Raw genomic sequence first — 13,461 nt, forward strand, 5'->3', positions numbered from 1 at the left:
TTCATTTATTCCTCAGCAGTTTTCCACACAAATATGTCTTCACCACACCAGAAATGGTTTCCTCACACAGATGAAGAACAATAGTTTTATAATGTCATTATTCAGGAACGTAGGAAAAGCGATGAAATGCTTGTTAAAATTCCTGAGGAAGCCAACCAGGCAGGCAGTGTGTCAGCTCCAGCATCTCCCCGAGGCAGAACAGCAAGGTCTGTGTTATCTCTGCTTCAGGAGAGGTACTGGATGACCCACAAAGCCTTGGCTCCCCCAGCACCTCTGCAGCAAAGGCTCCCTGCAGCCTCCTGACCGCACACCAGCACTGCTGACAGGCCGAGTTCCTAAACTGTCAAATCATTTCACAGAGCACCTTGCTCTTCCCAGCACAAGAAAAAATGTATAGCAGAGAGATGTCTTTTACTTAACATCTGAACAGCTCACAGTCAGTGGAAAGCCAGCAGTGAGAATCTGCATTTACTGAACGGCCCTTTCACAAAGCAGAGCACTGGCTCTTGCTGGGCCTGTTCCTGCCCAGGGAAAACACTGATATTTCATGGCTACAATATGGCCATCTCCTGAGGAGATTAAAGACAATCTTTTAAATTAGGTAGGGATTTAACCATCCTCTGCCCAGATGCCCCTATCTACTTACTAAAGTTTAAAAAAAGAAAAGAAAAAAAGCATAAAAATATTAGGCTATTCATATGTGTTGTCATTATGGTATTGTTACTATTTTGTTTTGTGCAACTACACAGAAGGTCAGTGTTAATGGTGGAGGTCACCTTTTTCAGACACTTGTTTTTGCATATCACCTATTAATGGTACTAATAACTTCTTTCAAGCATTATCTAATTGCTTTAATCAAAGTTTTGGGGTTTTTTTGTTTTGTTTTGTTTTTTCTGTTTGTTTTGTTTTGTTTTTGTTTTTGAATTATTCCTTTATGGTTTCTGTTCCCTTGTGGTTGCATAAAAATGGCATCCAAAACACTCAGAAGCAAGAAGGGCAAAACTGAATAACTAAATCCTTGTGATTTCTGGGATGTCACTTGTGATTTCTTTTTTTTTTTTTTAAAACTTGAGTTGGCAACCCCTCATACTCATTTTTAACATTTAAACATTCATTAGGGTTTAAGCACTAAAAAGACTGACTTTTTTTTCAAAAAGTTGCAACAAATCACGATCAAACTAAAATATAGGCTATTAATTCCCTTAGAGCCCCCATACATGAATAAACTCCAACTCTCACCATGCTGAGGGGCACCATCTCAACTCACATGGATGCACATGTTTCTTCAAGTTCTTTCCCCCCAGTCTGATTTAAATGGCACTAGTTTGGTTGGAAGGCTCATGTTCCACATAGCAGATGTCTAGGAGTTAGAAGTACATTTGCCAACTGAAAAGATACACACCAACTATGAGCAGGAGGGAGAGTAACTCAGATCTGTCACCAGCCAAGGACAGGAAGGAAGGCAGAGTGTAAGAGTTCTAGGAAAGTGATTTTAATCTGCTGTTGCCTCCAGCTTCAAGTTTTTCAAGTACATGGCAGGAAATGCTGAACCTGAGGTTTCAGTCAGGTTGCCTCAAGCAACTTTGAAGAGCTGCCCCTTGGCACTGTGTGGTATTTGGAGGTTCTTCAGGTCAGCACTAATAGTGACCCCAACCTGGGTAGAACGAATGTCTAGAATAGGTTCAGACCACCCTTTATGGATTTTCCTCTTCCCTTGGATGATGTATAGCCAGTTACCTCTAACAGAGACATTAAATTCTGTAACAAATCTTTCATTTTAATTCAAGTCATGGGAACCATTAGTGCTGAGGTTACATGTCAGGAGAAGGGAGAGAAACAAAAGGCAGCTCTATTGGATCCAAAGAAAATCCCATATACTCACTCAATGCCATATTTCTGACAGTGACCAGTAATGTATGTCTAAGGGAAGGTATAAAACTAATTGAGGCATATAATGAAACTTCCTTGATATAACTGCCCAGCTTCCAGGAGAGCTGAGGCATGTTGCCTTTTTGTCCCCTATAGTAGAGACTTCACAATATCCTACACCTCAAATTCACCTGTATGGCTCTGGTTGCACAGAATCCCCAGACAGTCAGCCTTGCACCCTGCTGTCCCTTTTCAGAATCAACTTTCCTCTGATAAGACAGACAGACAGACAGACAGACTCTTAACCTGAAACACAACTAAGGGAAGAACCTGCTGTACAGGAAGAGTAACAGAGAAAGCTCCCAGTGTGGTTATCACCATGCTGTGTAATCAGAACTACCTCCAGCAACTTCAACTACTCAGTGTCCAGAACTTGCCATTCTGCTCAGCAGAGGTCCCCTGTCAGTGCCCAGTCACACCTGGTATGAACAAAGACAAAACAAAGTGAAATCACTTCTGTCTCACAGCTTCTGGCTTCCAGTGGGTGCTCCCACCTTAGTCTGACCCTGCTCAGACCAGAGAATGAAGAGCTTCAGGGCTACTGCAGAGAATAAACATACTGCATTGCTCTTGGAATTAAAAATAGAACAATTATCTGTAACACTTTGCAGCAAGACTTCATGCACATCAGTGTCTGCATTGTAGCATACAGTGTGCATGCACAGCTTTTGTATGTGGGGAACAGTTACCAAAGATGGACATCAAGATCTTTATTACAACAGATTATTATTACCACAGAAGATGTGCCAGGAAAATACAAATAGTGTATATTAAACCATATGGAGAACTTGCTGGTACATGGAGCTCAACCATGAAATCTGCATACATTAAAGAAGTGCCCTACTATATAAAGCAATGTTTGAGGATTTTTTTTCTCCTTGTGAATTAATTTCTAATTTAGTTACCATAGAAACCATCCTGGTTCCATCTTTAAAAAAAAAAAAGTCTCTGTATATATTTACACTCACACTGAGACAAAGAAGAGGAGAAAAGCATGCACAGGAGTGCACCTGTACATGCAAGTTTATAGAGAAATGTGTAACTGGCCAAACAAAACAGGCTTAGCAGTAATTTCTAGGAACTTAGCTAAAACTCCTGTAAGTCTAACAGCAGTATTCATTCAAATAATGATTGCCATCACAGCAGAGCCATGAACATGCAAAACCTCCTCCCTTGAAAATTGGGGCCTTTCTTTTCTGCTTGGGAAACAAATAGGTACAATAATGCAGTAAGGATATTTTTTCTTAGAATTGAAAAAGGGAAATTCTGAGCACCCTGACATTATTCTAATCAGTCAAATGAGAAGAAATCAGGCTAAGTGAACATGCCTTTTTTGCTCACTTCAGTCACAGCTGAGTGACAGCTAACAAATTATACAAGAGGCCATGACACACAGATCCAGACCAGCAGTTCTGCAGTAAAGTTTAACAACAGACAGCTTTACCCAGGTTTATTTCTTTTCATACAGTGCTGTCATAAACATTTCATAAATAATTCTGCTAGGAGTATGTCTGGGAGGAGCTGCTAGCTTTCTCTTTCACACTATGTTGTTTGTACTTGTAGAACTGAGTCAGCTGTAATTTCAACAACCCTGAATCTTCTGTACAAGAGATTAAAAACACCAGTGCTACTTGCTCCAGAATAAAAAAAGTATTCCAATAGCAAAATATCTACAGAAAACCACTGGACTTAATTCTTTTGTATCATGAAGGCTGAAGAGTTCTCAAAAAATAATACCAAATGCATTTCATGGAAGCAAATAAACACTCTAGGCAAAAGATTTCTGTTGAAAATAACCCTGGGGGACATTAATATGCTTAGAAAATCTTAAGGTTGGCCATTTAATTTCTAAGATTAGATGTGACTACTTTTGTAGAGTGCTATAATTTGTGTTTTATCACCCATCTCTCTATGTGAAGACAGTAGCTGGGACAGTGGGCTGCAACACCATCTGTACAAGGGATGACACACCAATGTGTGTTCTGAGCACTGACCCAGATGGTGCAGAACAGTCACTTACCCACCACCGGGCTGGAGCTTCACATGAGAACAGACTAGTTGAGGTTTAACCCAGACAAGGTCAATGCAGCACTCAGGGGGTTTTTTCCAAGTTGTTCACAGATTTCAGTTTGTCCAATTCTGGAATGTCAGCTGACACTACCAGCTTCTTGTCATGGGCACTTGCAGCCCTTTCTCTCTCAGATCTGGATTTTCTCACTGTGCTCTGTCTGTGTCGTCTGTACTGGATTACTACCACAGGCTCCACATAGAGGAGGATTTTTAAAATATAACTGGGTAGAAAATGAGACCAACAAAATATTTATCATGCTAAACTCATAATGTACACTGTACCTGTTAACAGGAGGACCAACTTACTTGCATGCAGGAATAAGTCAAGATGTTAGCACTGATTCACAAAGGTCTCAACAAACATTTTTGCTGTGTGAGGCATTCTGTGTGTGCACCACACCATCCCCACAGCTGAGACACACTGGAGTTCAGCCCCCAGACTGAAATTCCTAAAGCCTGGAGGCAGTGGTCTACATGGAGGACTCCAGACTAACATTGTCTTCATCTGTTAGCAGACCCAAGTTCAAATCAAGAACATAATTGTCAAACATCTTCTCTCTTTTCTAACACTGCTGCCAATATATTGCACTGGGCCAGCATATATATATCATATATCATGATACAAAAGAATTAAGTCCAGTGGTTTTCTGTAGATATCTTTTGTTGAAAGTTGCCTTTTATTTCAAAGTGTATTTCATTTCTTATTAAAGAAATTAATTATGGGAATTAAGTTTTTGTTGATTTACAAAACAGAATTATTATACAGCTGTCTAGCAGCTATACTACATCCTTGGGAGTATCCTTCTAGTAGCTACACTTTTCATCCTTCAGAGTATAAAAATATCAACGCACAGAGCAAGGAATAATTATTTTTTGAAATAATGCTGGAAAATTCCACCTAGGGATACAGTGGAATCTAAGTTAAATTAGCTAGCATTAGCATTCAAAAACTAGACATGATTTAGGTCAACCACTGATCTCTCTTAATGTGGTAATTCACATTTTTCAAGTAGAAACACTCCCTTATACACACTTCTCAGTTCCCTACTGCTCATCTTCCTCATACATTAAAACATAGGATACTCTTGACACTTAACCCTGCAGTGATGAACAAGTCAACCTTGATCATGCAAAGTTCACATTTGGCTTGAAGCATGTTGAGTAATTCCATTAATTTCTACAAGAATACTTGTGTTATGTGAATCTGAGCCAAAGCATTCACTAGTTTGAAGAGCTAATCACACTGCAGGATTCTTGCAGGGAAAGCTGGCAGATAATGCAGGGAAATAACCAGAACAAAGCCATGTAGTCATCAATCAGGTCACAACCCTATCAGGCTGTGCTGTGCTTGCAGCTGGGACAGAGTTAATTCTCTTCCTAGAAGCTGGTACAGCACTGTGTTTCGGAATCAGTGTGAGAATAATGTTGATAAGACACTGATGTAGTTGTTGCTAAGCAGTGCTTACTAGAAATCAGTTTCCCAGGCTCTGCCAGTGAGGAAGTGCACAAGAAGCTGGAAGGGAGCGTGGCCAGGACAGCTGATCCAAACTGGCCAAAGGGCTATTCCATAGCACAGGACATCATTCCCAGTGCATAAACTGGAGGGAGCTGGTCATGAGAGGCCAATTGCTTCTTGGGAACTGGTTATGCATTGGTCAACAGGTGGTGAGTAAACTGCATTACTGTGCATAATTTCTCCTTACATTACTAATTATAACTATTTTAATACTTTATTTCAATTATTTAACTGTTATCTCAGCTTTACCTTTTTTTCTGATTCTTCTCCCCATCCCACCATGGGGGTGTGGGAGGGGAGTGATCAGATGGTACTTATTTGCTGGCTGACAGTATTTGTTAATCAAAAGTTCTCTCCAGAAAGATGTAATGATATAGAAAACCCCATTTGCAGACTGATCCATGATACAATTTTGAGCCATTGTCAGTATTCCTTAGTTGTTTAACCCATCTGAGGGATTATAATCAGAGAAGAGCACTTACTTTATACTTAACAGAGGTTTGCACAGAGGTGCTAATTAACACAACATACAGCAAAAATGAAGATAAATGTTAACAGATATAAAATGGAAGTAAATTTCACAATTACAATATTAAAACAGAAGCACTAGATGGGAAAGCAGAGACATAAAATTCTGTCACTGCAATCACAGGCAACCATACAGCAGATATGGACTATAACATAGTCCAGAATGACAGACCATCTCCAGGCTCTCACCATGCACTGTGAGACAGAATTGCTACAGAATCCTATCTCAAAAGAACAGATGGCACAAAAACCTAGAACATACCACAAAAAGTCGAAGATACCAAAGACAACAGTGGCAATCACAGCAGGGAATCTGATAGATAAATGCTTATGTAAGTCTCAGAAGTGTTGTGTGTCCTATGTCAGTGAGAGGCACAGACACCCCTGTGGAAGATATCACAGACATGGGGACAGTATCTATGACAGTGCTGCTACCTCACTGTGGGACTTGGAAAGACTCTTTCTGTTGAGCCATGCTCCAACAAAGGGGAATACAAGAAAGCTCCTTCAATTGCAGGAGATTGCTTAGCACAACTAGCAATGTTTTTTTGTCAAGAGAAGTGCAAGTGTAGTTGAGAAATGACAGACAAGAGGATAATCAAGATGAACAAAATGAGAATTTTTATAGAGGGCTCAACCATCAAGTATATGGTAAATGATGCATAACTGAAAAATGTTGGTGCTTCTCTCCCCATGTTTTCAAGCTCATGAGAAATAATCCTTTAATGTTCCCTTCAAGAGAGGCACATTTACCCAGTAAATATGTCTGTAACACAGTTCTCCTTTCCTTTAGCCGCTCATGGCTTGTTTAATGTGCCTGTGTGGAATTTCACATTATGGTCCCTTCACAAACCCTTCAAATGAGAAACAGGTGTTACAGTGAGGGCTGAGAACGGAGGGGTGTGTGTTTATCAGCTGTATAAACTTACGTTGAAGAAATTGGTCTTGTTCCTCTCGCAGAAGAGGCCCTGTGCAGGCATGTGCTTCAGCTGCTGCCAAGGAATCCCACTGCCCAGGAGCACGTCCCGGGCCCACTGCAGGTTCTGTGGACAGAGAAGGGCTGCTGAGTTGCAGGCAGGGGATGGAAATGCCACCACAGTTAAAAGTACAAAGCGCTCACTTGGTTTTATTTATTAACCTGCAGTGTCATTTCTCATTTTCCATGTAGCTGCTGTCCCAACAGTATTTTGAAAGGCGTGTGATCTGGAGAAGACATCCTTCAGGAGAGAGAGGCCAGTTTGTTGCTCAGAGCAAGCATCCAAGCCCAGAGACTGGCCAGGCTCCTACAGCTGCTGAATCCAGCCTCAGATAATCCAGTTTTGTGTTCTTGTATTTTTTTTAACCTGTCTTTGCTTCACTGATATCCACCCTCTATCTCCTATAACCTGCAGAAACCTGAACTGTAGGTATATTTAAAACACCCTATTTTTTTTGTTAATGCCCAATATGAAATAATTTATATATAAAAATATAAAGTTTCTCAGCAAACAGTAGAACTCACTGACCTGGGTATCCTGCAGCCTTCCCCTGCATACCAGGCCTCTCACTGCCCCCTGGCCCTCCCTTTTTCCTCTCTTGTTTTTCCCCATATACTCTGGAAGCTGTCCCTCAGGTCTTCCCCTCAGGCTAATTAGCAGGGAATTCCTGCCAGCACTCAGGCCTCACAAGAGAGGCAACCTTTAGGCTTAAACTGCAGCCTTCTTTTAGTGGCGTGGTAAATTTAGGCCTCTCACCTCTACTCAGCCATTGCTCTCCACGTAATTTCACTTAACCTCTCTGAAAAATTCCATGATCATCATCAAATTTGGTCAATAGTGCACAGCGAGTTAACAAGAAAGTATTGGTAGGAGACTAAATGATAAATGACAACCAAAAATTCATAAAAGCACTACCCTTCTATGAGTTCAATGCATGAGCCTCTCTTGTGCAGTTGAGAACCAGGGACAGCTGTTGGCTCCAGGCAGAATGTTACCAACAGATGGGACAATTATTAATTGTGAGGCTTCACCAATGGAAGTTTTGCTTTCCTTAATTCTTTTATTTCAGTGTTAGAAGTAGCTTTTGACTGGCTTTTTTACAGACAACCTCACAACAGAGAAGATAAAAGAAAGAGGAAGATGTTTGGTTCACAGAGGCAAATGAGAATGTTGAACTCTGGCTTGTGTTCTGTGGGCTGGAAATATGCTTCTGTGAGTCATAAATCTGATTAAGTCATGTCCATCCAAGAATCATATTCCAGCTGTAATATCTTTTTTTTTGGGGAGGGGGAGGTGGTAGTAGCAAAGTTCTCATCCCATATTCCAGATCATTTTCTTTATGAGGCTCTGGTGAAACAGTAAAAGCTCTGCTCAATCATCAGTGCTTTTGTCCTAATGACAGTAATCATGCAGAAATCTCCAATGTCTTACCAGAATTGGAGCATCCCCTCTAGCAAAATGCTGATTACAGATTCATGTGCAAGAGAGCTGAATGCTGGAAATACTAACCAGATATTTACAGATGTTAAAAATCCTTCATTCAGAGAGCTGACATAGGTACTTACACAGGGCCTTCATGATTACACTGTAGGACAGTCCAGGGGATCTGGATAGCTTTCTTTTGGTATGGAACAAATACATGTTCACTCATAAAGATCACAAGGTACTTCCTGGCTAGTCAGGGAAATCACTAAATTTAATTATTATTGCTGAGTGTCAAATTTAATTAAGACTGAAGAAAGCAAACTGTGTAAACTTAACTGTATGCTAACTTTTCTCTATAGAACTTCTTTCCTAATATGTATTTCTGTAATCCTATTAACCTAATCCTGCAAAATACTGGGATATACATACAGAAGAAAATGCACAAAAGAACCTACAAAAATCTGTTCTTCCAAAAACGTCATACTGTTTTGAATAAAATCAGAATCTAGCAAAAATAAGCCTATCATAACGTCCAAGATCCAGGCACACAAGTGCCTTCCTTTATGCCAGTCATAGTCATCAGAAATGTGAGTTAATTCCAAGTGTGAAAATGAGGCAAAAATCGCCTAATGTGTGGCAATCTGAATCTTACATTAAAACTATCACATAAAAATTCAAGGAAAACAAAACCTTTAAGAAAGTTATCACCCCACCACAAAGCCTAAATGTAAAATCCCAGTCTGAAGAAATTTTAGCTACTGATGTATTCTCCAATCGAAGTTTTATAATGAGAAGGTTAAGAGATCATTAATTGTAGCATCATGCTCTGGTGATCCTCTGTGCCCATTGCACTGACCATCCACAGGCATGTGTTTGGTACACATAATTCACAGGCTTTTATTGAACAAGATGATGGCAGTAACCCAGCCAGGAGGAGAAAAGATCATTCAGACAAATGGGGCAATTACACGGTAACTTCACACAATCAAAACTAATAGGAATAAAAGATGTAGTTACAGATTTTCCACTACCCTTCTCCTTAAATCAGCATGATCAGTTATTCCCAGTAAATACGCCTGAGCAGGTCTCAACTCATTAGATTTCACAGAGTCTGCTCTGCTTGGGTTTTAGCTGATGAAGTTATTAGGAGTGGGTGAAGGGATCCAGGACATAGCAAAAAGGATTTATTCTTCTTGGCACACTGCTTACCAGCCTGAAATGCTGGATTTGGCTGTCTGACTCAGGGCAATTATGAAATACTCTTTCCAGTTCAGCTGTTGCCTCCCACATCTTTATCACCCCAAGATTCAAAGACAAGATGACTGACATGCTACAATAACTTGAAAAAAAAAAAAGTTGAAGTGGAAAAGGAAAATCTCTTATGGTCAACCAAGTGGAACTCTGAGTCACCTGGGAAGAATACCTCTTAACTCAGTGGTGTCAGAAGCACCTTCACCTAACCTGAAAACTCCACGAAGTGTTGCTGAGAGGGGAACAAAACACTGCACTTATACCTTAATCCTTCCCTCTGTTTTCTTTCACAGTCCATTAGAAGGCTTTGTCTCAAAAAGTTCCTCGTACTCCTGCATCAAATAAAAGCAAAATAAAAAGACCACCGACCTTGAAGGGCAGCCTTTTGAATGAACTGTTATTATCAAACTCATTTTGCTTGAAATGGTTACATCTATTATGCCCCCACATTATCTGTGTCTCTACGTATATATTAAGCCTACAAATATATAATCTTATCATTTTTACACGCATGTATTATGCCTACTTTGACTAACTTGTCATGCCACTGACCTTGTGTCATACCTGACATTAATTTCCTCATTAAGGGCTCTGTTAATAACGGGCACTCTACAAGATACAAACTTAAAAACCCTAAGTCATACACACAGTATTCATGAGCACATTCTTTCAGGATTTACAGGGTATTTTTTTATTTTGAGATTAAAAAAGCACATAAGTAAATATTTTTATTTCCTGATGACCTGCTGGTTGCTGAATATCAGACCAGTTCCCCATACTAATCCCTAAGGGCCATAAGGCAAATGCTTTTCACAAAACTTCTTAATTACACTGACAAACAGTGTCTTGCCAAGTCCTAACCTCTCCTTCCAAATTGTGCCAACATTCATTTTGGAGGTAAAAATCACAAAGGATGATGACTTTACTTCAAGAAAAGGTGAATGGGAAACTGAAGTAACTTGAAAATTCACCCTTACTGTCCTGCACATTTATTCCAACAAAAACCAGCTATGTACAAATTTGCTCTGGTAACAGAATAAAACGAAGAGAAATAGCCTCCAAATAGTGAGATGGATTTTGCAGGGGAAAAAAAACCAACAGAACACACAGCCAAACAAAATGTTCAAAGATTTTGAAACGATGTTAAAAAAAGCACTCAACAACTATTTTTACTAATCTTACAACAGCAAAACCAGGAATACTGTAAAATAGGAGAAAACAGATTGCATATGGAAAACTTGTTTTTCTATGCACTGTGGAGACCTGCCAATCCTCTCCTTTCCCAGCCAACCATGAATTTTGGCCATCAGTCTAAATTCTTCATGCAAATTCCTGGCGCTGGTACGTAAATGCTGAATTTTCCAAGATGGTTATATTCATTTAAAAATTAATTTCAGTTTTCTAAAATTTACCACTCTGCCCCCCGCAACAACTCAACCTGATATAATTCATCTCACTTTTAAAATCAGGTTTAACATCAGTATATGTAAGCCTACTGCTTACTCCAGTTACTGCTAAAAATACATAGATCCATTTTGTGTTTTAAGTTCATTCAGGAGTCTAAATCCCACTAAAGACATACTAGTGTGCCATGAAAACACAGGCATTTGACATTGAACCTTAATGAGTCATGAAAGGAAGAAAATTAAATCCCACGAAAATATGTACCAAACATATATCAAAAGGAAGAGTCAAGTGGTTGTTTGTTACGCAGATAAGTAACAAAAAAAAGGACAGTAAAACCCAAAAAGGGCAGTTGAAGTCAGCCTGGTAACTACTAGGGTCAACCAGGCAGGATTCAATTTTTCTGAGTTCCAAGAGGAAACAGATTCAGACAACAATGTGTATTTCATATAGAAAACCATCATTAAATTGATATTTATAAAGGAAGAGAGATATAAAAAGCAAAAGAGAAGGCTTCATCAGGGAAAAATAATAGAAGAAAATATTTTGCAAATAGTTCCTCAGGCAAGGACATGCTATTTGAACGAATAAATTGAAAACAGGCAGCTTTTTTTGTTGAATGTTGATACAAAATCATGTCAGCAAAAGTAATGACAGATTGCAGGAATCTAAGGCTCTTATTAATGATCAGTTCCATGGAAAAATTAACAACTGTTACATACAAACAGCATAAGAATGTTTTCAAAACAAGGTCTCTATAAAAAAGGGTAATATTTTTCTGGATAATCACTGTACAGCCAAAGGGAACATTCATCACCTTCCAGTAGGTTGGTAGGACATGCTCGAGCTCAGTGCTGGTGACATGTTTTCTACTCTGAGGCCAGGGGTATGATTTGTTTCCCTTCCCTATTGTTCACACAAGCTTCAATACTGGTGGGGAAGAGAATTCAGGAAGCCATGTAGAGCAGCATATGACCTAACAAAAGACTTCCAAATACAAAATTCAAACCTTGATTATGACAATTAATAAAATAACTGAGAATTTTCTGATAATTTCAATGTACTATTCCTACACATTTTACTAACAAAGATCCAAAGTACCCAGAAAGTTTATCTCTGTCACATGATGTGTTTACACCAATACTGAGGAATTTTTGCTTCTAAGTCACTTATTCAGTAAAATAAATAATTGCCGTCATTTTTATGAGAACATCTTAATTTATGTGTCGTATCTAAAATGTAATTCTCTGCTGAATGACAAAAATTTACTTAGTTCAGTAATAAAAAAAGAAATTTTCTACTCAATTGACCTCACACACATGAGTCAGACAACCTAGGGGCTGAAGACTCCTACAGTCTTCCAATCCAAACTGCATTAAACAAGCTTACCTGCTGTATTTTAACACTGAACTAGTCCAAATGACAACAGAGTGGGCAGTAAACACAGCAATTCTCTCAGTGCTCTGCTCACCTTGTGTGTCTTGCTGTAGGTGTACAGGTAGGCCAGCCTGTAGAGGCTCTTGTAGTGCTGGGGGAAGCGGCTGAGGCAGAGGCAGAAGGAGGCGATGCACTGCTCCGTCAGGAACTTGCGCTGCTCCTCCAGGTCCGCGGGGAGACCGTGAGGGAACTCGGATGCATCTCCACAAGGTTCAGCTTTCTTTTTGCAGTCCCACTGTGAGGGTGGGGGGATTGCAGCTTTGATGGGATTGCCAGAAGCAGACTGAGGATCCACCACAAGTTTTTGGCCGGTAGGCTCAGCGGGGTTGTAGGATTCTGAGCTCTCCAGCAGCTCTTCTGACTTTCCTGCAGCTGGAATGTTAAGACAGAAGTGACAACGAAATTGCCATTACCAAATGGCAAATAAACTATACAAAAGGACAAAAATTAAATATGACAAAAGGTAAGCCTTTTCTTCATTAAAGCACAGAGAGAAATATTGAGGGGTTCCTGAAAAAAAAAAAATTACTATTCCTGACATTCACTGAATAGTAACCTTCAACTCACTAACAGAGCCACACACTGATCTCTCCATTGTCTTCATCTGGGTTTTTCCCTGAGCAATAGTATGAATTCAGCACACCTTACACAATGCAGGACTTTATACACTCTTGGAAGATGGGAGAGGAGGAGGGAAAATACCAAAACAAAAGAGTAAATTCAGTAATTTCTATTGCAGAGAAAGGAACAGAAAATTAAAGCCACCCTACCAAAGAAATGTATAATTCTTAACATCTGACTAGAAGAGCACGATTCAGAATACAATATAGCCTTGGACAGAATGATCATCAGCAGCTAACTTGGTCTTCTGCATAGTGTAGGGCCTACAGTTCCCTCTAAACATTTTTGTGATTAACTTGGTAA

General features: G+C 39.6%; 1 protein-coding gene across 6 annotated transcripts in view; it reads right to left on the reverse strand.

Annotated features, from left to right (window-relative positions):
* The window catches only part of CABIN1 (calcineurin binding protein 1), a 110,590-nt gene that overhangs the window by 54,603 nt on the left and 42,526 nt on the right, over positions 1-13,461 (reverse strand). For all 6 annotated transcript variants that reach the window (XM_064674728.1, XM_064674732.1, XM_064674731.1 and 3 more), the window contains 2 exons: positions 12,572-12,909; positions 6,973-7,086 (listed from right to left, as the gene is read on the reverse strand). In XM_064674728.1, the coding sequence (XP_064530798.1) occupies positions 6,973-7,086; positions 12,572-12,909 (452 nt within the window). The remainder of the gene's footprint in view (positions 1-6,972; positions 7,087-12,571; positions 12,910-13,461) is intronic.

Source organism: Pseudopipra pipra, chromosome 18 (assembly GCF_036250125.1).
Source record: "Pseudopipra pipra isolate bDixPip1 chromosome 18, bDixPip1.hap1, whole genome shotgun sequence".
NCBI lineage: Eukaryota > Metazoa > Chordata > Aves > Passeriformes > Pipridae > Pseudopipra > Pseudopipra pipra.